This window comes from Equus caballus, chromosome 21 (assembly GCF_041296265.1).
Source record: "Equus caballus isolate H_3958 breed thoroughbred chromosome 21, TB-T2T, whole genome shotgun sequence".
NCBI lineage: Eukaryota > Metazoa > Chordata > Mammalia > Perissodactyla > Equidae > Equus > Equus caballus.
Genome location: NC_091704.1, coordinates 22,799,555 through 22,827,385, shown reverse-complemented (window position 1 = coordinate 22,827,385; position 27,831 = coordinate 22,799,555). Strand labels below are relative to the sequence as shown.

The window sequence follows — 27,831 nt, the reverse complement described above, 5'->3', positions numbered from 1 at the left end:
ACCAAACTCTTTCAGAGAAGCTTACCTTGCCACACCCACCTCCCAGGGGCTCCATCTGTTCTAAGAGCATAGCAATCAGTACTCCGAAATTCTATACCTTACTGAATCTCTTCCATGGTACTAGCCTGTTGCTAAGCTTTAGTGACCTCATTTTTAAAATACTTTTAAAAAATACTCGTCCTTTCTCTTTACGAAAGTGATTTGAAGATTTAAGGAGGTTATGTATGACAGTACTTTGTAATCTACAAAACATAAATGTATATAATAATAGCTACACTGTATTGAATACACATTAAGTACTAGGACTAGCACTAGATATTTAACATGTGTTCCTTCTTTTAATTCTCAAACAACCCTGCAAGTTTGATATAATTCTACTCGATGTATAAAGGAGTTCCTGAAATTTAGTGAGGTTAGATGTCTTGCCAAGGTCAAACAGCAACAAGTGTTATAATCAGGATTCAAATTTAAGTCAATTTGAATCCAAAGTCCATACTTTTTTCACTATAATCCTACCTCCAAATATAGGCTACACTCTTCCTGTGTACCACGACCAAGGCAATAACTCTGTTTAATGGCCTTAAGCAATAGATTGAAGAAGAAAAAAATTGGAGAATAGCATGCCCCTCTAGCAAAGCTGACTGAGGAAATACCCAGGTACTACAGAATCTATACTTAAATTTTAGAACAGACCACAGATGACCTGGAAAACCCTTGGACTCCATAATTTTTATAGTTTTGATGCATAAAGGAGGGAAATGAGATGTTTAAGACGCAAGAATAATATGACTTTCCATCCTAGCCAAAGTAGAGCTCACATTTTTAACCAGAATTTCTATCCTAGTCATGTTATCAAGGAAATACACAAATCACAAATAATATGGAATAGGAAAAACACCAGGATTTTCTTGGTTTTGGAAAACAGCTTAGCAACACCAGGAAATTCTTTTTAGTAATGTAGAAAAGTCCTTCTCATAGTAGCTAATATTTCTTCTTTAGGCTTTGATATAAAATTTGGCTTTGGTGCAGACATGGCACTGCTTGGCACACCATGCTGTGGTAGGTGTCCCACATATAAAGCAGAGGAAGATGGGCATGGATGTTAGCTCAGGGCCAGGCTTCCTCAGCAAAGAAGAGGAGGACTGGCAGTAGTTAGCTCAGGGCTAATCTTCCTCAAAAAAAAAAAAAAAATTGGCTTATAACATTTATAAAGACATATTTTTACTCTAAAAAAACCAAGTTTTCAAGTAAGGTATTCACAACACTAACCCATAAATTCTGCTACTTAAAATAGTTATACTATGTACACCAATGTTTACCTTCTTAGAACATTTTGCATAATAGTTTTAAGCCACTGGAATGAAAAATTGCTCAGGAAAGCAGAAATACCCAATTAACAGTCAATATTCTTTTATGCCAGTAAAAAGGAGGTTCAATATACATAATAATCAAAAGTATATTTCTGAATAGCTCTTGAGCAAACACTTTCCAGTAGATTGAACACAGATCTAGGTCTTTACTTCTCATAATGGCACTACCCAACCATCATGTCAGCTCCCACCTTAGCACATTTATATAAACTATCAGGACCTTCTCAACCATTTATCTCCATGCCAAGGAGGGGAACTGTGTCCTCAAGCAACGAATCTTGGCATCATGACTTCCATAAAATCTGTTCTCCAAACCTAAGTTCCACAAGGTCATGTCTATTAGATTAGTTTATGGTCCCAAATATTCTATTGTAGTTCCTGGTTTAATGGTGAGACCAAACTTCATCCAATTCTCCTATATGTCTTTAATAAATGCTCCTGGTCTCTCAGTAGCTTCAAGATGAAAAGCATATTAATTTGTTCCTGCTATAGCTATTGTCTTTACCTGCTATTCTGTCCTGGAGAAGATCATGTGGATGTGAAAGAAAGAGTTCTTGTCTAGTTGCTTTTGAAGGATTTGAGGGTGACCAATGGTGATGCAGGGAATAAACGGCTGATCCAAAACATCCTGATGTAGATAATAAGCCTGAGAGTCTAGCATGTGTATACCCTTGGCCTCTAGGCTGGTTATGTTGCTGTTGAGAGTGGTCAGGTCAATTTTACAGCTGGATACCCTTTTCTGATCTATTTTAATATCTTGAAAGATTGAGATTTTTTTTCTTTATAAGTTGCCTCTTCTATCTCTGTGGAGCAAGTCTCAAAGATTCATCACACTCAATAAAGAATCCTGGGGCCCCTGCTGTTTGACTACCTGACATGATCTCATTCTAGGCACTAATTTAAAAATTCTTCCACGATCATCTGAATTTATCCTTTGTATTAACCCTATTTAAGTCTCAAGGAAAGCTCTTGGATCAGAAATGACCAAGTCAAAAATGCTTATGAATTGTTTTCTACTTCTTGACCGTCAAATTGATTCTAACTAATTGGAAAATTTTCTCTCAGATCTTATTTACAGGGTCACTAAATATGATGTGCATAATTTTAAATTATGTAAAACATGCACTAAGGCAGGAGGCTGAACTGATAAAAGACAAGTATACTCTTTTGAATCTCTTAAATTTGGGTAGCTCACACATAACAGACACCTAGGCATTATATAAAAAAAGATAATTTAAACCATTATACATTTAGAAAAAAGTATCAACGTTAAAGGATACATACACAATAGCCCTATAATGCTCCTATAGTAACACACATTCTATGATAACTGGAAAATACTGAAGTCTTGCTTGCATTACTCAATCTTAATTCCAATCAATTCATGATTTGTCATTAAATTCTGTCTTATAATATAGTCTTTATAATACTAGAAAGTTTTAGAATAGATTTTGAAAATAGTTTAAAATATTAGAATTTCTTCTCTAATACGATACATACATTCCTGAAAAATCTTTCTGCAAAATTGCACACTAAAAATGGCATATGGGAAAAATAGCAGTAGAGGCAAACGAGTCAAAGACAGAACACTAACAAAAACAGTAACAATTCTAATAAAATACTAGCACAATTTTTAAAATACATGGTAAATTCCTAACAAAAAAATACTAGAGTAAACATAGGACTTTATCTTAAAAAAAAAAAAAAGGTGAAATAAGTTAATAAGGAAGGGTTGAGGCTGCTGGATTATAGAGACAAGAGGCCAATCTACAAAGAACAGGCAGAAACACACAATAGGGAGTTCTATGAGAGAGTATGTGGCCAAACTGAGCCAAAAGAGAAGGTGGGGTGAATGGTCATCACGTCCAGTACAGTCTTCTCTGATGTTCAGCTGTGTTAATGTAGTTTGACTTCAGCTGCTGTATTACTTAGCAGTACAAAATATGGCACAAAATAACTCAATCGCTTATAAGCTAATTTGTGTTACAGAAACAAGGTTGTAACAGAACAGACTATACCAAAACTTTAAATTATCATAGTTTTTCTAGATTTATATTAAAAGAATGGAAATTTAAAATATTTTACCAAGTCAACTCACTACTGAGGAGAACTCTTAGTACAGGAAGAAAATACGGTTAAAATAATAGCTCTGGTATGTAGTCAGTGTTCAATAAATGTTAGCAACAGCTACTGCTGCTGCTGCTGCTGCTACTACTACTACTACTACTACTACTTCTTCTTCTTCTTCCGCAACTGCTACTTCTATCAGTAAAGTTGGAAACTAAAAGAACTCTGAGGCGGACACCTGTGGCATACCCAGTGTCTATTACTCCCTACTTTCTTGCTAACCAAATTCTAATTTTTGTTCAGGAATCTACTTCTCAGGGAAGGTGACCTTAACCCCATTTTAGGGGTATATTTGGGTTAGTCTAAACCAATTATGGTAATCCCATTCATTTTGCCTATGACAGGTTTAAGGGTAGGCATGTGGCCTCATGGCCAATAAAACACGAAGGAAGTTTGCTAAGGGAGCAGGGGAGAAGCTTTGGGAAAACCTTTCCTTATATGTAAGAAAGAGACACTGGAGTGGCTTCTCTTCTCTTCCTCTGAATATTGTCAGGGGAAAAGTACTTTAGGTGCTCTGATGTTCCATTTATATTTTTGAATTCCCCTTTCTCAAAGAATTTGACCTTCAGGCATCTCTCTCACTATCTTCTATGCTCTTTGCTGATTTTAAAATGATAAAAAAACAATCTTATTCAGTAATTTTTTTTAAGATATCTGTCAGAATAACCTATTCTGTCATTACCAAAAATGGAAGTCTCTTACATTTGTTTCTAAAATGATCTAAGATTGATTTGTTTTGAGAATGTTATCTACAACATTTACAATCTTCTTTATAACAATTAGTTTTCTACTGCATAGCTCAACTGTCTAGCTCTGTACTGTCCAATACGGTTGCCACTAGCCACAAGTGGCTATTCAGATTTAAATTAATTAAACTTAAAAATTCTGCTCTTCAGTTGCACTAGCCACATGTCAAGTGCTCAATAGCTACTTTGGCTAGTGGCTACCAGACTGGAGAGTGTACATATAGAACATTTCTATCATTGAAGAAAGTTCTCTTGAACAGCACTGGGCTAGATTATGGTGTTCTGAAAGCTTAAATTTTCATATACTAGATTATATTTTAAAAGGCCCCAGCTTACACAACTTATGCTCAGACAGGTTTACTAACTTGGATAGCATGAAAATAAATTCCAGTGTGGGAAATGAATTGCCTCAAATGCTAAACTAGCAGAGTCAAGTTTAATTTAAAAAAAACATAATTATTTGTATATCTATGATATAGTTATGTTAACTGTATCTGCTTATCATTTGCTAAAAGCTGAAACAGAAGACAAAGATGGTAATAGAAATGTTCAACCCACCAATAGCAAGCTCTACAATATAAGCATCTAACACATATCTCATGGGCAAAATGCAACAAGCCTGAGATGTTGGGCATGTTTTTTTCTTTTCCTGTTACCTATCACACATTATTCATATTATATAGTACTATGTTATTAGGGCCAAAATGTGTGCCCACCCTTACAATTATATAAACAATGGAAATAGATTGGAATTGAGAGGTGAGTTTGGCTTTCTCACTTCTACCTAACACAGTCTGATATACCGTAGGTATTCAATTCTTCTACCCTTGGATAAAACCTCTATTCTTCTAAGATTCATATTATCCATCCAAATCACTATCTGGCTTCATCACTGCTTCCTACTAACCTCATGATAGTCATTTCCCTTCATTTACTGAAGAGTTTGATACCTGGTTCACAGTCTCACTATATACCCCAAGTTCTAACAACATCTTGAGTGACTTCAGCATCCACACGGAAGACTCCTCAAATTCTCTGGCCTTGATTTTCCTTGAACTCCTTTACCTTCACTCAAGGTTAGGCATGCACTTCCATGGCCACACTCCAGATTTGACATCACTGAGAAGAGTCTTACTTCTCATATCTTAAATTCAAATACATTCCATTCTCTGATCCCCTCACCTGCTATCTCCTTCACCTGTTTCTCCTGCAACACTGGTTCTCTGATTTTTACGGATTTTTTTAAGTTAAGTCTTTAATTTTCTCTCTGTTAGGCCTTTTTAGACTCCACTGTCATTCCTAGTGTAGAGCACATGGCTCAGCACTTCAATCATTCTTACTGGTATCCTTAAATTCTATTCTTCTTGATTTGTTTGTTATTATGTTACAATCTTGCCTTTCTGCAACCCATTCTCAGCTAAAGCATAAATCTGAGGCTAAATCTTTCAATGGTTTCTTCATGCCTCAAGATAAAGATCACACTCTTTAACCTCCATGCCTCACACTTAATTTTCCTTCTGCCTAGAACGCTCTCATTGTCACTTTCTTCTTTTCTGGTCAGCTCCTATCTGCCCTTCAGATCTTTAGCATCGTAGGGGAAGAAATTCCTAAATCCCTAATGAGGTTATGTGCCAATTCTCTGTGCTTTTATAACATCCCATATTTATTCTATCATCTCATATCATATCTATCATATCACTTTGTATTGCGATTTTCTATATTTAAGTGGGTTTTCCAGGAAATTATAAGATGGCTTGAGGGCAGAGATTGTCTTTCTTACTCTAGCACAATCTGATATACAGTAGGCACTCGATTATTTGTTGAGTGAAGGATTAAATAATGCTGATAACTTGAAACGATAATTGCAATTGAAGCTACATGTAATTACTTCAAGATGCAGATTTAATGGAATTAAATATGATAAATAAGCTATAGAGTGTGTTAGAAGGTGGTATGGGGGTAATAGAGCAGGGTAAGGAGGAATAGGAGTCCCAGGGTTATAGGGAGCAGGAGGGCTGCAATTTTAAATACAGTATTCAAGCTAGGCCTCATTGAGAAGGTGACAGTTGAGTAAAGGTGAGGTAAGAGAGTTGACCATGTAGATATTTTAGGAGAAGAATATACTAGGCAAAGGGAATAGCCAATGCAAAAGCCTGGCATGTAGAAGGAAGGAGTTCAGAGAAACAACAGAAAGCCAGATTGTATAGGCCTTGCAGGCTGTTATAAGGACTTTGGATTTAAGTAAAATGGGCAGTCATTGAAGGCTTTTGAGTAAAGGATGTGACTCACTCTGCCTCCTATATTGAGGACTGTAGAGAGCAAGAGCATTATTGGGAAATCCAGGGAAAAAGCAGTTTAGAGTAATCCAGTGAAAGATAGAGTGGTAGCAGTGGAAGAAGTGACAAGTAGTCAGATCTATGATTTTGAAGGCAAAGCCAATGGGACTTCCTAAGAGATTGGATATAGGCTGTCAGCCTGAGAGAGAGATCAATAATGACTTGAGGGTTTGGGGCTTGAGCCAGATGGAGTTGACATCTGAGATGGGAAAAACTGCTGGAGGAATAGGTTTATGGAAATATTTTGGAGATAACATTTGGACATGTTAAATATTAGATGTCTGTTAAAAATCTAATCAGTGGTAAGAATCAGTGGAATGCATGGAAGAAGTCTGGGGCGAAATTATAAATTTGGGAGTCAAATGACATATGAATGGTATCAAAAGTAATAAAACTGGATGAGATCACCAAGGAAATGAACACTGGTAGGCAGAGGAAAAAAGCCAAGAACTAAGTCCTGGGCACTCTAACATTAAAATGTCAGAGAAAAGAGTAGGCACCAGCAAAGGAGAATGAGAAAAAGTAAGTAGTAATAAAAAAGGACAACCAAAAAGTTGCAGTGTCATGGAAGCCTAGTGAAGATCATGTAATATAAACACTCAGAATTGACTATTGGATTTAGCAACATGGAAGTCATCTGTGACTTGACAAGAGCATTTTAAGTGGAATGATGGGGGCAAAAACCTGACAGGTACAGTTTTAGGAAAAAATGAGGAGATTGGATACAGTGAGTATAGACAATTATTTTGAGGAATTTTGTTTCAAAAGGAGGAAAGAAATAGGAAACTAACTGGCAGGTTTTTTATTTTTGTTTTCTCATGACAGTAGAAATAACAGCATGTTTATATGCTTACAGAAAAATCCAGAAGAGAAAAATCATCTACATATTTATGGAATAACTAAGAATTAAGAGAAGCATAGGGTTGGAGAGCATGAGAGTGAAGAATAGTGAGTAACAGTCTGATGATATGAAATTAAAAGCTGTGGCTTTTAGAGAGGAGGGAGGAAGAATTATCTGGAAGATAAAAGAAGATAGTCAATCCACTTCCAGGCCCAGACATTCAAGAGCTTGGGGGAAAACACAAGTCCCCAACTTTATAGGGCTACAGAAGAAGCAGTATCTTCAGAGGAGAGCCAGTTTCCATTAGAACAAGAAAGTGAAGGGAAGGAAAATTCAGAGATGTCAGGATATAAGGTTACTCATGAGGGATCATGAATTTCTGAGGGCACCGAAAAGTTTCAGTAGTTGGGCAGGGATAGGAAATGGAAGAGGGGATACGTAGAGCTTTCTGGGATTGGATGGCAAGAGATAAGGAATAATGTGGGGGTCTAGGGCTTCTTGCAGTGACAAACATAAAATGGGGTAAAGGGCATAATAAGATTAATCCTGTTGGACTCAAGAAAGATAATGGTGGCAAAGTTGTGGTGGGGGGGCCAGGGCAGTTCAGGATGTGTGTGGCTCTTTTGATTCCTGTTGGGGGAGAGTGTATTTGTTCCTAGTGCTGGAGCTTCCTCTTGACTCTTGTTGATGGAATTGATGGACCTAAGACAAGTCCATTCATTATTAACAATTTAAAAAATTCATATGACCCCACACACATGGATTTCTGATCAAATAGCTTACAATTTAAAAAACTTCCCTGCTCTAGGGGAAATGTAAGCTAATTTTTCATAGGAGAGTTTGGTTTTACTTACATCTGTGTTACAGGAGCGATACCGTTTCCTTTCCCCAAGGCAATATTTTCCACCTCCTGAAGGTCTGAAAACACATTTTGTTTAACATGTGAATATATTTATCCACATAAAGAGTACATATATTGCTTGATGAAAACATATTAGCATTTACTTTAAGAAAATATAAATTTTGACATTTTATTAGTTATTAAAATAATAACCACATTGGCAATTGTCAGCAATAATGCTTATGGTTGTTGAACACAAGAATTAAGGCAATTTGAGTAAGTTTACAACACTCAATTGTCATGATTTATATTCTTAAAAAAATGCAATTAAATCAATGAGTTTTCTAATTATCATAGTAAACAGGTGCTCAGTCCATCACAATGAGTTTAAAAATCACTTATTTATAATGAAAAGTTTGAATCATATTCAACAAACTCATAATCTGATGCTATATGTTCACCGAGTAGGAAACAAAAAGTTTGCCCTTTTTTCCAGACTGGAAACAAGGAGGGGACACTAAATAACTCTGGAAATAGCTTCAGTTCAAAGTAAATAATGCAGAAATGAATTTCTATCTCATTTCAAATATTACATGAAGTTTTAAAAAATTAAATCTAAACATCAGATGAGTTTGCCTTTTTAATACTTTATATTACACTCAAATTAATGAAAAAGTAAAATGTCAAATACTTGATTTACATAAATTAATTTTTGAAATATTTAACATTAGGGAAAGCCATATGCTATTATTTGGGCATGCTATTTTTGAATGGAAAAACCAACTTGTTCTTTAAAAGAGGTCCAAGTTATTCTCTTAAGTATCTGAATATATTATTTATTATAGGGTTTTATACTTTTGGTTACGAATTTACAATAACCTGCAGTTGAACTTAGGTTAATTATTCTGTACTTGCTCAAAAAAGATGAAGTCTAAATTATAATTTGGGCTCACTGGTTATCAATGGAATAATTAAGGTTACATTTTGAATATACTTTGAATGCCAGTGAATGCTGACTCTAAATAAGGAAAAGAAATGGCCCATCTTAAGCCAGTTTGGGAGAAATGGGTTGGTAGACAAAAACAAGGTAGTAGGGATGGTGGTAGCATGACTGGTTTATGAGCGGGTGACAGTGAGCTGTTTAGCAGGTGGGTAATAATAGACAGAAAGTGGGAGAATGAAAACAGAGAACTAATATAAAGGGAAACAATTTCAAGCTAAAAAGAGAGAGAAGATAGAGACATTTAGAGACAGGAACCAAAGAGGGGGATCCTGAATGAAAATGAGAAAAACTAAAAAGCACAAATTGACCGTCTTTTACCCCAGAAGGGGGAAAAAGCAGAAGTGACATCATAACATCATTCTGCACCAAATATTTCTCCGGAAAGAAGGTCCTGAACCTGAGCTTTAGACAAAAATGGGAGCACTTGACATGCAGCAGCTAAGGAGCAGTCTAGTCTTTGGGAGGGCAGAAAAGGCCAACTAGAGGACCAGTCCACCTGTAATGGGCACTAGTGGGAGGCAGAAGCAATACAGCTAGCAAAGAATACTGATGGGGCTGGCTTCATGCCAGGCAGACTCTGCCTGGAGAAAAAGAGTGGTGGGAGAGGAACAGCCTGACCTGCATAAAATAGTCACGGGGAGAAAAGTGGTGGCAGCTCTGGAAGATGATTAATGGGGGCATGAGAATGGAAACTATTTTAACACATGGGCAGTATTCTTTTCATTGTGATTTGTGATGCGAATCAAGGCATTTCAACCCTTGAAGTGCTCTCATTGGTCCTTTTAATACTAATGTAGCAGTAATAATTTTATGTGACACGTGAAAAGATCTTAGGTTTCCTGGGAATAATGGTAATGTAGCTAAGACCAGACCTGGATTCATCCATAATTCAGTAGTTTTTGGAGGAGGAAATCTATCTGATTATTACTAGATTAAAAGTCTGTCTATACCTGGGATAGATACACAATGCTTTTCTTTTTCTTTTTCTTTTATTTTTAGTTACATAGTAAGGGGAAAGGAAGAAAAGGAAAGTCTGTCTAACAAGGCTCCTCCACTTTCCTGTGTCTATTGCTGTTCTGAAGACAAGAACTTGGCTCACTAGTGAAACGTTTTTACAGATAACATGTGAAACCACAGCTTTGAATCATTTCCAATGGTGTCTTTTTGTTGGCTCCGGCTTACTTTAGCTACTTACGCTGGACTGTCACAGTGTCTTAGGGATGAGGAGACGCCTCCCCCGCAGGTCCTGCTGCACTCTCCCCATAGTGACCAGGGACCCCAGCCCCCATCTATGCTCTGGGGCCAAGTGCCAAAAGGAACACAATCTCCCTGATAACACCACTGCAAGATTTCACAGAAAACACAGAATTAGCTTTTAGGCAGATAGAGCTATCAGGATAGAAATACATAAGGGTCAGGCAATGACCAATTATAGGCATTAGCATTCTCCCAATAGATAACAGGCTGAGAGAGTTCTTTACTGTGTTTAGAAATTGGTGAAGGTGCATGTGATTTGCAAATTATCTTTGTCGAGGCAATGATTTATAAATCGCTAACACGTACCAGGAGTCTAAAAATCTTGACTTTACTTCTTTTCCTTATTTCTCCTACTCCAGACTTTTAGTGTTTCTCATTATAGAGGCCTCAAAAGTCTTTTTCAGATATTTTAGTATTAAAAATTTTTTTCTTTATATTCCACTATTATTAGACTCATGGAATGATAACGCAACATGGAAAGTTCCCCAGTAAGGAATTTTTATGATGGTAATTGCTTTTTCTTTAAAAAAAAAAAAAAAAAAAAAGGCCGGTTGAGGCTACAATAGTAAAAGAATGTGTTGTGGCATTTCATCTACACGAGTACTGCAGACATAATAAAAGTAATGCCAAGACACCAGGGACCGGGTACAAAAAAACCCTTATATACACTGACTAGCCATGTGTATAGCCCCTGCATGAACATGTGTACTGGAATTCTTCTCAGCTTTACTCTCTGCAATAAACCACACATACTGCACATAAGTAGAAAGCCAGGAATAATTTATCGAGATGCAGACATCAAATAATCAGCTCATAACTCTAACATGATAAATCTTATTTGCAGAGTATGGTAAAAATGAAAACCTTTTTTTTTAAACCAAGCATTTCTAGGCTTTATTGGTGCATTTTTCTGAATTATCAAACTTTGACAAACCATACTGATGCTCTGAAAGTCATTTGTTTATATGGATAACAAAACGGAAGATTATTACAGTTGAATAACTGTCAGCAATGTTGGATTGTAAATAAAAATGCAAACTTATATTAAAATGTGAAGGGATTATGACATGTTATGCCTAGAAAGTAACGTTTGTTATATTAATCCTCTATATCTGGAATTCTTTCATGGTTCACCTTTTTCATTGCTACCATCCTAGACCAAACTGGTAAATGGAATAGCTTCTTACCTGGTTCCCCTGCCTCAACTTTTTTCTACCTATAATCAATCTATCTACCTATAATCAATCTATTCTCCAGTGAGAATTCAGAGCGACCTTTTAAAAACATATTATCACATCATGTCACTTTTTTGCTTAAAACACTGTGGTGGTTTCCTACTTCCCTTAACTCTGGTCAGCAGTGGCCTCTGTGATCTAGCCCTTGCCTTATTTTCCAGGCTTATTCTCTCTTTCACAGATTGCTCCAGATACAGGCCTTCTTTCTTTTCCTTAATACACTAAGCTTGTGCCGTCCATATGGCATTTGCATTTGCTGGTCCTTCTGGGAATATTCTTCTCTCAGTTCCTTATATTGCTGTCTTCTCATCATTCGGTCTCAGGTCAAGTGTCATTTCACAGAGATGACCACCCTTGTTCTGAAGTGGTACCTCACCATCCCTTCCTGCCCTCCCCTCCCCCGACTCTAAGATGTAATAGTGGTTACATCACCCTGTTTTAGTTTCCTCTTTCCACTTAACACTACTTTAAATTATCCTGTTTATTTTTCAAATTATTTCTTTATTTCTTTGTTTGTCTCCTCTCATTAGTATGTAAAAGCTTAAGAGCCACATGTGGCTATTTAAATTAAACTCAATTAAAATTAAAAATTCTGTTCCTCAGACCCACTAGCCACATTTAAAGGATTCCATAGCCACATGAGGCTAGTGGTAACTATGTTGGACAGAACAGACATAGAACATTTCTATCATCACAGAATGTTCTACTGGAAATACTGAATGTCTAGAACAGTACCTAGCATGTAGTAGATATGCAACAAAAATTTATTGCATGGATGAATACGTTAGTTAAGTTACAGAATTCTGTGTCCTGTTTTGGTTACTACATGTTGGGAAGGAACTGGAAATGCTGGTGGGTAAAGAAAGTCAAATTCATCTTTGTTGCCCCTGTAGGTGGCACTCAGTGAATGTGTCAGTAGTTGTAACAACATAAAGGAGTCTTTTAGAGAACTGCTGAACAATTATCATTTGTCCATAGAAAACTAGGCAAGAGGAAGTCAAAATTTGGTTGGGTATAAGACAGAACATTCTGACCCTAAATCTCATAAATATTAAAGTAGGACATTAAGAAAGAATTATGAGTTTGGGGCAATGAGAATTACCATGAAGAAAAAAATCATCTGTCCAAAATTATGAAGCAGAGGTAGTTGGCTGAACTGATAATATAGTATCAATGCTGGGGGCAGGGCTGCTGATAATGTACACTTGAGTGGGAAAGAATGTTCCAGCTGCCAGTTTATGACTTACCTAACTGACCTGGAAGAACAATCATTGTATAATGATATACCAATTGTGTTAGACCTTCACCCACATATATAAAAGTCACAATACTGGGTCAAATAATCCCCAGTTTTACATTTTTGTTGCTACAAGTAGCTGTGTGTAAGAATATTTATCTCTGTGCTTATTTCCCTATGAGAATAACTGAGTAATGTAGTTCTGACCAGCAATTACTGATTTTTTCCCATAGTTTCAATTAACGACAACTAACACTCTAAAAAATTCCAAATCTTAAAATTTGCATATTTGTTCAAGTTGGAGATTTAGCATTATTGATTTCAAATAACATTAAAGCTTGATTTTACATTTATTTTATATAATCACAAAGCTGCATGTAAAGCTCAAAGGACTTCAGAATTAATGCAGTCTAAGCACTTCATTTTTCAGATGAGGAAACCAGAACTTGAAGGAGGCTGACTTGCCCAAGGTCACTCACTGGCAGAAAAGGGATTATCTGTCCAAAAATATACAAAAATCAGTGGAAAAAATCAATTGGAGGTATAGGATTATATATTTTAAAACATTAAAGAATACTCTAATATACTTTGTTTTTATGACATAAAATACAAAATAACACTACAGATTAAAAAAACCCATTTAGCTGCAAGTGTACATCCAATGTTATTTCAGACCTCCTTGAGTATTCCTATAATTGGTAGAGAAAAAATTTCACTTTTTACATTTTTCAGGGGACAAAGGAATTGTGAAGGCCATAAGAATACTGAAAGATGTAGGTTCCGAAGTATTTAATAATATTGTTATACATGTTTCATGGATGCTCACAAAATGTAGGCCAGGAAAAGAAGTCAGATAAATTCTCTTGGTTTCCTTTTAAAATTTATTTTTAAGGTAAAAGATAAATACAATTTTCATTTTGTAAAATGTTGCTCAGTTCTCATCATTAATTAACATCTACAGAGCAGTAGCATTTCATAAGTGGTTAGCTAGAATCTTTTACTGCAGAAATTTATGCTATTGATTATATCTATTCCATGGAATTATAACATGATAGACAATTATATCAGAAAGATAAACAATAAAAATTAATGGGCAAAAAATGAAGAATTCATAATAAGAATATAAGTATCAGTCATTTAGCAGCTGACAAGAGACTAGTGTCTAGTTTCACAACTAATTAATTAACGACTTAAATAGTTAACAAGTTAACAACTTTGTCTGTGTGTAGGCTGTGTTATAAAACCAAGTTTTCATCCTAGCGATATCTTTGGTCCAAAGCAAGTCATTTGCTTCTTTTCTCTAGTTTTCCAAACAATAAAATGGGGACTAACTTTAGTTTTTGATTCTAATATGGTTTGGATTAGGACTACTTTAGAAATTAGTTCTATGCAGACATACCTTCAAAGAAGTTAAAAATCTATCACAGGACTTGTTTGATTTTGATCTCTGGTAAAATGTTCTTTTGTGTTTTGTTTAGTTCCCCCCACCTTGTATTTATAGGAAAGGATCTCTTTGGAATTCTCATTACCTCTCTTCTCTGGTGATAGGAGCAGACTACTACCATATGCTATGTTGATGTAGCATATGATTTTAAGAGAAGAAACTTATTTAACTTAATTATAAGTGCTTTAGGAAACTTATCGGGGACTTCATGTGGATGAAGTTATATGAGCTAATTTTCTAAAAGATTAAGCAATATATACTAAGATTTTAATGTGCGTAAGTCGTAAGTAATATAATTAGATTATACCAAATAAAGCAACCTGAAGTATATAAATCCTGTAAGAATATAAAGGCGAAAATTTTGAGTATCGTTTTCTATTTTTATCCTTATTTTTTTACCTGACGTTGTCAAAACTGTAAAAACTCTATTTCTATAGGCATAGAATTTTAGTTCATTTCTTAAACTAGAAAAGTTAAATATTCAGATGGAAACCAGTTTCTAATCTTTATCTTCAAAGGTTATGTCTAATCTAGTGATTTTGGACTATTTTAAATATCAGTCATGTTACTTCAGCTAAATTATTCAGATAAACTGGATAAATTTGGCCTTTTTTGCTAATTCAGGTGTGTTTAACCAGATTCAGAAAGGTGAAAGAAGTGAAACTATCACATTCCAAGAATAAAATCTCATGTTGTTCATTTTTTCTCTTCACATTCCTTCTAAATAAAATAAATATGTTTTAAAAACTATCTATAAAGATGGTATAGTCCAGTAAGGCTTTAAAAGTTTTCTTAAGAAACACTTATTCATTATTAAACAACATCTCTTGTTATTAGACCACTGAATTTCATGATCTACAACAGGGAGTTATTTTCAAGCAAGATATATTATAAAATCAAACAATATAACTTTGAGAATTTGTCAGAATTCCACAAAAGAAAATTTCAAGATGAGCATACGCAGTATTTTAAATATATATATATATATATATATATATTTTAAACAAGAGCCATTTCAGGATGTGATTATGGTAGATCTTGTACCACAGCCAGCACTGGGTCCAGCCAGCATCTGGAATGAGACACCTCTAAGGAAATCCTAAGATTTTAAAGGAAGTGATATTGGTGATTCAATGTAGAACATTCTTCCCAAGTCAGAAAAGCTCAGAGTTGGAACACAGCACTATTAAAAGCCTTATCTTTCCACTGTGCAGGTGCAGGAATGCTAAAGCTTATTTCAGCCCAAATTCTAAATCAGAACTTGTCATCCCATACTATTTAAATTTCTAGAGCAATTGGAAGAGCTATTCTTTCTTCACTTCCTGTGTTTATAATTTTGGACCCAGTCAAAATATTATATTCTACTCTAAGCGAATTAAGCTCTAAGGCTGCAAATGCCCTATGATATAGCCAGTGATTTAGAAGGGCATATAATAATCCTATTCTAATCTAGCCCCACATCTCCCATGCACAGATACTAAGAATGAGCGTCATGTATAAAAATGCTGGGCTAGATCTCCAATTGGATCTTGTAGAATCACTAAATCAATCTTTTGGCAATAAACCAAGTATTTGAGATCTTCTTTGTGGTCAGCATCAGAGCTTGCAAGGATTGGGTTTTGATTATCCTTAATGTCCTGCTCAGTAACAATGCCAACACTACTATCGGAGTTTTTACACTCTAAATCTTTGTTTACTATTTCATCAAATATGGCAACCTTCCGATTTGTGTCCAAGGGCTATATGCCATGTCTAAGGAAAGTTCTTTTGGCTGAAAGTTATATTGATTAATTTGTAGGAGTTTGACCCACGTACATACAGTACCAACCAGCACACCGTCTGGGTTCATCAAATTTCCTCCTTTGGTTAATGCTACTGTCCCTGAGTACATCCATTCAGACCATATGGTTCTTATTCAGTCCTTGAATGGTTTATTCAGGCAAACATCCAATGGCTGTAATAGCGATGTCAGACCCCCCAGGACTCCCGCAAAGATCAGTTTTTAATTTTTTGGCCATATTTCTTACTCCATCTGCTAAATGTGCATGGAACAGTTCCCATACTTACATGGAACATTTGTGGAACTGTGCCCCTGGGCAGGGATCCCATCTCTTTTGCAGCCAGAGTTTGACGAGATCATTGTGGATCCAGTCCTCTGGATATGTCACTTGAGCAATATTTCTCCCCTCCCCCTACCTTTTTGAAAGAAAGATATATTCAAAAAACTATGAGCAGCTTTGGTTTTATCCTGCTGGCTAGACAGAATGTAGGTTCTTTCTTGTTCCTTCTGATGAGAGCAGTTTTGAAATTCAGAGTTAAGATCAGAGGTCATGGATATTCCATTCATGTTTCTGAGACACATAAACTCATGCTTACACTCTCTGATGTTCATTACTGCCGATTAAGACAGTCTGGCAAAGAACTGTGTGCTCACCATCATCAGGTTGGCAAATAATAATGAAAAGTAAACATGACGCTCTAGTAATATATATTAGTGCCTTCCCTCTGAGGAAGCCCACAAAAAGCTCACTCAGATATTATGTCATTTCATCCTCACATCTCTATGAAACATGTTGAAATATATTTTTTCTCATTTTTAAAGTGGAGATTCATTATTTTGCCAATCATAACACAATCATATATTCTTAGTTCAATATTTTTGTCTACAGTGCCTTCTTAGATTCCTGAGATAAACTGTTACAGGTAGATAAGGAAAAATCCACTTAGTATTAAAGGGTAAAATACATTGTCACCACCCATCTCAGGCTCAGTGACTCACTTTATTCCTGTGACAACAAAAATTTGCTCTTTTTTCTGCAAAATTTCCCATCTGAAGGTAAAGTGAAATCAGAGGCAGTAGAGAGGGGCAAAGTTTTCAACTTTAGAATCAGAAAGACCTGGGCTGGAATCTCAACCCTGCTATTAAATTGCTGTGTAATCTTAGGCTTTCAAGTCTTTCTTCATCTGTAAAGTGGAGTAATACAGTACCCACCTCATAGGATTTTTGTCAATATTAAACAGAACAAATATGGGCCTAGCACAGTGTAAGTATTTTGAAAATATTCATTATCATCATCATCATTGTTACTGGTAATGCCAACTATTTTCACATGACAAGAATACAGACTAGCCACACAAAGTTGACCAGAACAATTAAAAATTCCATCTTAATTTTTTCACTAGCTCTTTGCACGGCTGTTTTGACTTGAGTCAAAATTCTGAACCCTGGTTTAATTTCCAAAAAGATATAGCTTAAGAAGGAAAAAAATCTGTATTTTGCAAGAGTAAACATGCTTATCTTTTAAGGAAAAAAAATAACTAAAATTAACAATAACAAAAATTCATAAATAGATAACATGGCAAATGCGGTTAGTCAAAAATAAATAAAAAATAAGAAGTGATCAGCTCACATCTAGTTCTTCGTACCTTTTTTTCCTAAAAATGTAGGTTGATCTAGTTCTTTGAAAGCATCTTTGTAAATTCAAAGTTAATGACAGAGATATTTTGAGGGTCTTCTATCCTTTTTCTTTCTAGGAGTCTGCATATGTATTTGCTTTTTTCATTTACTTATTCATTCACTTTAAGACTTGTTAGTGCCATTCCTAAAGCTGTCTATCAACCATCCAGGTCTCTAGAAGAATGGCTAAGATTAGTTTTGTAGATTAATTGTAGACGGTGAAATCCAACATATTGACTTTACAAAACTACACTCTAATGTCATGAATATGAATGACCTCTTGGTACACAAACTTTGCTACACTTCTAAGCTTCTTAAATAGTTTTTCATGGAGCCTAGGATGTTCTGCCAAGGTATGTTGGAAACTGACAAGGGTTCAAGGACAGGGTAAGGAGACAGGCAAGGGGTTCCTTTAACCAGAGCATTTCCATTTTTTCAAATGTATATATATGAGAATTCTGTTGATGTCATTTGAAGAAAGGGTTTAGGGATTGAAATTTGATAATCATTAACCCAGATTAAGAATGGGAATCTTTAGAAATCAAATTTTTTTATGGGGCAATATTTTTGCCCCATTTTATGCACTGTCTCTTGTCTCTGCTTATTTATGCTTAGAGTAATTATATTTCCTTTCTATTTGCTTACCTAAGTTTAAATTTAATACTGTTAGCTTTAATATTATTGAGAGTGTTTTCTAAGTATCCCTCAAAATTGTCTGTAATTTCCAAGAAAATGTCATATCTATCATATATATGCACATAGTTCTAAGATATGACATTTGAGGGTCCTGCTATTAAGCAGAAATAAGACAGTAAATATGTGTTTACTATATAAACGATTGGTGGGATTGAGCTATGTGTTCTCAGATAGCCACTACTCAAGGTTTACTTACTTGGAGGAATTAAATAATCTATAGAATGCTTCTAGGAGAACTCTGAGGTGTTTAAAAGAATGAATTCTTTATGCTTTGAGTTAAAAAATAAAGAAAAATAAAAAGAGCCATCAGAGCTAGTGATAGTATTATTCTAGGCAAACAGAAACTATGGCCCATGGACTAAATCACAAGAATAATCAATGGCAAATAAAGAAACAGATTCCCACTGTGACTTTCCCCCTTACAGTTGTGTATTTCTTCTAAGGACAGCTTGATGTAAATTGCTACCTGTCATTGGCAAGAACTGTTGGTTCCAAAATAAACCTAGACTGTTGTTTCAAGAATGCGGTTCCTAATATTTTCTATTACTTCAGGAAAAAAAAAGAAGGAATTTCTGGTAGTGTGTGAAGGTCTCTATTTTTATTGGCTACTTACAAAGTCTCAAAAAAAGATTCTTAATCCTTTCAAAATGACCCTATCAATTCATACATTTAGCATAATTTACCAACATTTCCAAACTCAGCATGGAAAAGCCATCAACATGGCACTAGGTCATGGGTCCTGAATGAAGCCGTCAGCAAGGATTAATAAAGTGTGACAGCTGCCCAAAAGCTTTCATTCTTTTCATTTAAACATCAGATTGCAAGCTGAAATTCAGTGTAATCTTTGTTGAAACTAACCCAACTAACATGGAAGAAGTCAGAACTGAGAACAGATGACAGTAGTAGTTATTATTGTAAATTCAGTCCATAGCAATAAATTTTAGAATTCACATATAGCAATTCCTAAGGAATTTCAGGAATAGCATAAACTATTCTTATCTGTTTGAATAATTCTTAATAATGATATTTTTTCAAAACTAGACTGATGAAACTACAATTATTTAGCTCTAATTTCATTGCTCAATAAGTCATTTAATTATTCTACTACTAGCCCTGTCTCTCATACTGCAATTAAAAAGTGACTATCTAGTCAGGCTATAGTTATAAAATCTATTTTGCTGTCACATAATTTTCCTGGGAATTATTTATCAAAAAAAACCAAACTAGACTTATATGACTAAACAGACTATGTTATATGACTATAAGATTGTCGTTGGATTTTTTTGTACAAATATAATTCATACATATACTTACAGAAAGGTGAAACTGATTCAGAAAATAGTTACTCACTGTAATTTCCTAAACAATGCATATTTGCAGATATCAAGTGACAACTCATTAGGCTAGGAATTTATTATTTTCTCAAGCACATTTTAAAGCAGTATGCATAATTTCATAGTGATTGAATATAAATACCAGAAACTTATCAGCTTAGTCTACACGGCAAATAGCTAATAAATCATTTGAGCTTACCCCCTTTTCAATATTCCCAGTTTGACAGAGTGTTCCTTCAGCTGCAGGAATACTGTTGGTGACACAGCGGTTGCTTTTGCTGAGACACCAGAGCTCTCTACACACTTCCTAGGAAAGAAGGCAAAAGCAAGTTGATCAGAAGTAGAGACTAAAATCGTGTTCATTTCTTCCATAAAATATACCTACAGTCACTCAGCATTATTTTAAAAAGACACATCATGTCTGCTGCTGCTGTTGAAGCATCAGAGAAGAGGATTGTGGAGGAGGTTCTTACGGAAGGTGGGTTAGTCATTTTGCAGAATCATTTAAACATTTATCTTTGTAATTCTTATTTTAGTGGGTAAATTATATCTTAGTTTTTAATATTGATTAGGAGCTTTTTAAAATAATGTGGAGAAATTTCTTTAATACAGAAGAGCAGGGAGAAAGAATGAATATGTAGAAAGGAATTATATGTTTCTTACCCTCAAGAATATACAATAGCAGAAATTTACCAATTACTAATAAAGTGTTGCCAGGTAGATGACTTCTTCCTGGACCCACTGTAATACTCATATAAAGACCATTTAAAAAGAAATAAAAGAGAGACCATGGGAATGAGCAGTGAATAATTTCTAAAATTCACATATGCCTAAAGAACAATCTACCAATGTTATTTGTAGTTCATCAATGTAGTCCACTTTCATGAAAGGAAATCTGATTTTGAACAAATGCTGCCACTTATGCTCCATTTCCATAAATGACATGTTTTCGATGATGTCTTTTCTTTATTATGATTTCTCATTATCCTACCTCAGTATGGGAGAACTACAACACTTATTCTAATATGAGCAATATACAATACTTCATTTTGTTCGCACATATTAATCTATCAGATTTTAAAATAAGCTGTCCAAGGTGTCCTTGAGTAAAGTATTTTAACTAACAGCCAAAAAGAAGCTTACTTTGAAGAAAATACTCAAATTTTTGTTTCTTTTTATATATGATCACCAATTAGTATCATTACTAATATTACAAGTTTTTAATTTAAACTAGAACCATTTAGTATAAAATATATATTTTTAATAAAAATATATTAATCTGGAGTGCAAAGATAAATTTATATATAACATTCAATTCTATTGCTCTTATTCCCCAACTGCTCTTTTAACTCTCAAAACAATTATAAGAACTTATGTCACGTAAACACAATTCAGAAATAAAGTGGTAACATACTCAATTCAATGGTTCACTGTTTCTACAAATGGAAATGCCCCACAGAGTATAGCAAATCAAAGGGATCTCTTTGGGCCACGTGCACTGTGGATCATAATATAAAGATAAAACTTTTCTGTTCTTACAATCCAATTTATTACAAATTCTATTTTCTTTCAAAGCTACAGTTCTGTTTTAAGAGGTTATTTATACTACCTTATTCTTCCTTTTCTATAAGACGTGATTTCTTAGTATATGTTCCTAAATATATTCTTTTAGCGTAACGTTAAAAAAGCAGTAGTACTAACAATTTCGAGTCTTAATATATTGTCCCATGTATCAAAAATACCTACATTCTAAAAAAAAATGTGTTCACAAAAATAGAGAAGCATTGCCAGAACAACATATTAAAAGATTACCAAAAAAAATTTATCCATAATCCTGGACCATACACCTGATTTTTTATGATTTTTATTAGGTCTAAATCTTACTTTAGACAGAAGTAAAAGAAGCCTAAAGTTTACTTTAGACAGAACTATGCAATGAAAATTCTATCATTGAAAAAGACAATATTTATAGCATCTATTAGGAAAACATACTATTTAGTCAAGTTACAGAAACTTTATTTTCCAAAAGTGCCTTGAAAATCTCTACCCAAAGTAGCAAGTGCTCAAGAGACTTTTTCCAAAACTTTAATCTCAAGATTCACAATAGAGCCCTCTGATAGAGCCCTCTTATCTTTTAGAGAATAACACATTTTGAAAGGTAGATTTCCACTTCTAAACAGGATTTTATTACCTTAGTCGGCTCCTGGGCATTTGAATTTTGCTAGGGTATTAACTTCTCACAGATTACTGTTTAAAGCATGGGATTGGAAACCTATATATGGGAAATACTCCCAAGATGTTAAACTAGTCTTGGAGAAGGCTCTGAAGAGTTTTCAAATAGATCTCTCATCTAGAATATCAACCTGGATAAGAAAGATTTTGATATTCCAATTAAGATTTCCCAAGATGGAAAATACTCTCTTGAAAGACAAAAAACAAGAAAATTTCATTTCATACCAAGAAAGCAAGAGGTACACTTCCAGAAAGAACTTGAGAACAATTTCACTTTCAGAAATACCCTTTCTTCTCTAAACTGCTGGATTCTAGAACATGGATGATATATTTGCATAGGTATTTCAATTTTTATTGCATATGTATACCAGTTGCTGAATAATTACGCTAAAGAAGGTCCCAATCTCTAATAAAGCTATATGCATTCTGAAATTTTTTGCCTCTTGGAGAATTTGTATAACAACCATCATAGTAGGTGGATTAACTTCCCTAAATAAAATATAAAAGGTCATGGAGTATAGTTAGTTAGAGGGATTGATGATTTTTTTGAGTACTCATCAGTTTAGCTTTAGAAGAACATAGTTCTCTTTTACATACTCATGATTCTTTTTAGGAGAAGTTAAAATTTATTAAGATTAGTCTCATGACCTCTATAAACTAATAAACCATGTATGTTAAAGCAATGAATTCCCTTCTCTAACCCTACAATTCATTTTGGGCAGACTCTCTAGGAGAAATTTGGGTCTTCGTGCTTGCCCTTGAGTTTAAGGAAGGAGAGAGAAGTTATCAAGTATCCACTAAGGGAAATTTCTGTTACATGACACTGAAAATTGGAAATGGACTCTAATTTCGTGGGGTCAACTCCTAACTAATGAGGGGGATTGCCTGGTAAAACAAAAGTAATAGCATGATTTCCCATTCATTGAAGAATATTTGTTGAGCATCTATTATTCAACAGTCATTATGCTGTGTTATGAAAAAATAACACTATCACTGAGAATTTACAGGAACCAGGGAGAAGGTAGGGTATAATCAGACATGTAGCCCAAATGTCATGTATTCGTACTGCTTTATGATAACGTTTTTAATATTCTGTGATAAAATTAGAAGAGTGATGTCAATGTGGTTAGGTTTTTTTCATGAAACTAAATTTTTTATTTTAAAGGACTGTATTTATTTTTATTATTTTTACTTTTTTTTCTTTTAAAGATTTTATTTTTCCTTTTTCTCCCCTAAGCCCCCTGGTTCACAGTTGTGTATTTTTTTTTAGTTGTGGGTCCTTCTAGCTGTGGCATGTGGGATGGTGCCTCAGCGTGGCCTGATGAGCAGCGCCATGTCCATGCCCAGAATTCAAACGGGTGAAACCCTGGGCCACTGAAGCAGAACGCTCGAACCACTCGGCCACGGGGCCAGGCCCTATTTTTACTTTTTAAGCGTTACAATAGACTAAGATTCCTAAAGGCAGAGTGTGTGTGCTAATGGCAGTCTTTGCAAAATGTTTTTACTTGGCAAAATTAAAAGTGAGCATCACTATGTTGGTTCATTAATTCTTGTAGAGAAATTTTCTTTACCTACAAAAATCTAAGTTTGTCAATCACTCATTGCCCAAAACTTGATAATCAATGTTTATTTAGATGTATCTATGTGTCTACCAATGCATTTAATAACCAATTGCTTCCTACATCCCCCTACTAACTTCTGAACTCAATTTCTTTCTCCTTGATATACATCTCTTAGTAGTTAATTTAGCAAAGGATTCCTGTTTCTATTTGTCTAAAAATTTATTTATTTTACCCTCATTAAGAAAAATAGTTTAGTTGAATGTAAGAGTTTTAGGCTAACATTTATCTTACCTCAGCATTTGAAGGTATTAAGTTCATTGCCATCTGGACTCTGTGGAGGCTGATGAAAAGTCACTTGTAGTCTAATTGCTGTTTCTTTGTGATATAGTCTTTCTAGCTACTTTCAAGAATTTATCTTTGTCTTTTTTTTAGTGCAGTTTTACCACTGTATCTAGGTGCTCTTTTTATTTATCTAGTTGGGAATTCATGCTTTAAAGTTTCTTTATTTAAAGTATCTTTTGCTATCATATCTTTCTTTGATTCAGAAAATTATTAGTTATTATCTCTTTTAATATATCCCATTCTTTCTTCTGGAACTCTTATTTTATTTATATTGGACTTTCTTATTCTAACCATCCTGTCTCTTAACCTCTTCTCATATTTTCCATATTTTTTTCTCTTGGGGTGCTAATCTTTCTGTTTGCTGACTTCATGGTGGATTTTTTCCTCAGATTGTTATGTATTCAAGCTTATCTTCAGTGAATATTCTTTCCTTTGCGCAGTCTGTGCCTCCTGAGTTGTAGAAATGTAGCCTCATGTGGTTGTTTCTACCATACAATCCAATGTTTCACTGAACCAGTTTTCATGTCGATTTACTTAGTCAGTACCATATACGCAGACTGTATAAAGTCATACTCTGTTCTTATGTGAGGCACAAGCCTAGCGCTTTAGTTTCTTATGGGAGCTATTTTTCCCCATCTGGAGCAAAGGGCAGACAAGCCTACTTGTCACTTCCACTTAGTTCTTTCTTCACAATAGAGATGACTCTCCTAAAGATCTGACTTTACGAAAAGGTCTCAATTCCAGTTCCTTAGCTCATCCCAAGGTGATGTCTCCTATCCCAACAACAGCTTACTATGTGAAAAACACTCCTTTTCATTTCTGGCACACCCTTACCTCCCTTTTTTGGTCCTGATATATACAAGCTTTCTGCTGAAAGGTGATAAATGCATTCCATGAAAAACCCTGCATTTTGCAAAATCACTTATAAAAAACAGGTTTATGGGAAAAACAGAGTTCGAGCAGACCACTCAAAAATTACATAACTTTGTAGCCAGAAAACAAACAAAAACATCAACAGTACTAATTAAAACATTTGCACAGTTAAATCTCTGCTGGCCTTTGTTCCCTACTGGGATACTCCCAATTAGTTGATCCTTTGTAGACTTAAATCCTGTAGCTTGTGATATTTCCTTCCTAGAGATGTAGGTCTTTGAGGGTATCTGCCTCCAACGGAGACCACTTTCATAAAAATTAAGTATTGAATTAGGGTATAGGGTATGGGGTTTCTTTATCAATCAACTTTTAAAAAAATAACACAAAGAGATGTGTCTTTAGATTCTTCATCTGCCCTCATAACTTTAATAGACAGCTTAGTGTTTGGAATGAAGCCACTAAGCTATCCACTATGTCCAATAAAGAAAGACCCTTCTATAAGACTTTCAATTTTTTCTAAGAGTCTTTATATATTGCTATAGATTTTATTTTCGCGAGAAAGCTTCCCTGACAGCTTCACATCATTAATGCACCAGGAAATAATCACAGATGAACAAAGAAGACTTATGCATTATACTGGCAGTATTCCACAATTTGTGGATTTTACCTATGTTTCTTCTCATCAGAAATACGTGTTGTAGCTAAATAAATGATATTTAATTATGTTTTGTTAGTTATATTTATCTAGCGTTTTCTGTTTATATGCCTGCAGAAGTGATTGTGTTTACTGTCTGTCATGTTTTTGAAACTGAATCTCTTTTCCTAGACTTTAAAAAGGCAAGTATATAAAAGATTGAAAACAAAATACATGTACCAGCAACCAATGGGTAAAAGCAAGGAGGAGCAGATTTCAGTTCACTATACAGAAAAATCTTAGAAAAGTTAGAGCTGAACAATGATGAAATAAAACTGAATCTCCCATTACTGGAGAAACTCCGGTGTATCCTTCATGACTTCTTAGCAGTGATGTTGTAGGCAGGAAAAAAAGAAAGAAACGAACACTTTTTCAGGGTATTCTGTCAACTACAGTGCAAGGCATATTCATATTTGTATCTAATTTAATCATCACAACAATCTTAGAAAGTTTAAGAAACCTCAGGTTCAGAAAGATTTAGCAATTTGCTTCAATCCTAACTAAATCTATATTTGAATCAGCTCTGTCTCATATCAATGCCAAAAATATCTCCACACACTAAGCTACTCTCCCACTTCTCTTAAATTTGTCAGAAATAAATAAAGTCACTGGCCAATTAAGGATGATTAGTAAAGGTTTACTTGTAATCTAATCCAATATAAAATCTCACTAAATGTTCATAATACCCTCTTACTCTTTACTTGTATTTTAAAGGAAGATATCTCCATATTAAGACTATTATGTACTAATTCATAACACATATTTACTACAGGAGCTTAGGCATCAACTTATACATCATTATTATTGGAACTTCTGAATGTAACATCACCACTTGTGTTTGGATTTTAACAAGATGCTGTTAACACACTCCTCAAAAGTATTCCATGGTCTTCCAAGAGACAAGACATTTAAAATATTCCTACTTATTTAAAATGTTAATGTCAACTCCCAGATTTCTAGTCTATTTTATTTTTCAGATGAATGATACTGTTTGAAAACATTAACAATAATAAAAAATATTAGCAAATATAAATCATAACAAAAATACATATAAAGAATGGAGTCAAAGTAATTATCTAGTGTAAAATGACGTACCTATATTTAGAATATAACTTTGTAAAGAACTGAACTACGGTTTCTTTGATTAGAAAAGAATTGATTATTTTACAGTCAAAGACACTTTCAATACAATAAAGTAAATTAAAATGATCTTTTCTAATGTTTTTATCCTTTTCAAGTAACTATAAGCTATTAAATAATACTAAAACTTGGGAAGAAAAGCCCTTTGATTTACATGGAAAAATTAAAATTAGCCATTTACAGAAGGGGGAAAGGGATGTTATAAAGTGCAAAACCGTTTTATAATTATCACATTATTAAGGAACTAAAACAGTATATGTAAAGAAAATTACATCTTTCTTGCTGGATAGTTTTAGGTTTTTAATTTTTTTAACAACCATAAAGATCATAAAAGAGATATACGCAAATTTTCTGCTCTTGGGAAATCCTAAACCTTATGCCATCTTGGCTCCTTGGTTCTGGATATGAAACATTCTCTTTGTCCTCACTACTCTATCAGTAACATCTCTCAACAGCTGTTTGCAATAAAGGATCTTGATGGCCAAGGGGGAGAACAGAGCCCTGAAGAGGTCAGGAAAGAGCATCAATGATTAGAAAGGTTACTTATCATTGTATCACACAAAGGAAAATTGAAAACCAACATATGGTGACCCTGAGGCCTGGCTCCAGGTGTTTAGTAGCCATCTGAAGAAAGAGAATAATGTGCCCTTATTTCAGCTTTAAATACCTTAATCCTGTTATGTGAGTAATTTAAGTGCAAGAGATCCTAGAAAGGCCCCAAAAAATCATATATATATATATATTTGTTATATATACACATACATATATGTGTATGTACGTATATACATTATATATAAAAATACATGTATTTTATTATATATATATTTTATATTATATTTTATTATATATATAACAAAAAACTAATCTACAAATTCAGGTTCAATAACTAATTGTCAATTCGAAGGGATTAAAAATATGATTAAGTGGTTTAAAAATAATACCTCTAAGAAGCAAACCCAGAGTAAAAACTACTGATCTTTAAGGATACAAGTGATTATGGATCTAGGATTTTGGCTTGAAATTTAAGGAAAAATAAAAATAAAATTGACGTCTTGTCAAGTATA

General features: G+C 34.4%; 1 protein-coding gene across 6 annotated transcripts in view; it reads right to left on the bottom strand.

Moving 5' to 3' along the window:
* ADAMTS6 (ADAM metallopeptidase with thrombospondin type 1 motif 6) overlaps positions 1-27,831 on the bottom strand; it is a 308,350-nt gene that overhangs the window by 81,111 nt on the left and 199,408 nt on the right. For 5 of the 6 annotated variants that reach the window (XR_011430332.1, XR_011430333.1, XR_011430331.1 and 2 more), the window contains exons 11-13: positions 20,124-20,231; positions 10,460-10,605; positions 8,275-8,338 (exon numbers count right to left, since the gene is read on the bottom strand). Coding sequence is in view for 3 of the 6 variants with exons in the window: in XM_070246190.1 (XP_070102291.1) it covers positions 8,275-8,338; positions 10,460-10,605; positions 20,124-20,231 (318 nt within the window). In the remaining 3 variants the exon portion in view is untranslated. The remainder of the gene's footprint in view (positions 1-8,274; positions 8,339-10,459; positions 10,606-20,123; positions 20,232-27,831) is intronic. The other variant, XM_070246191.1, reaches the window with a different exon arrangement.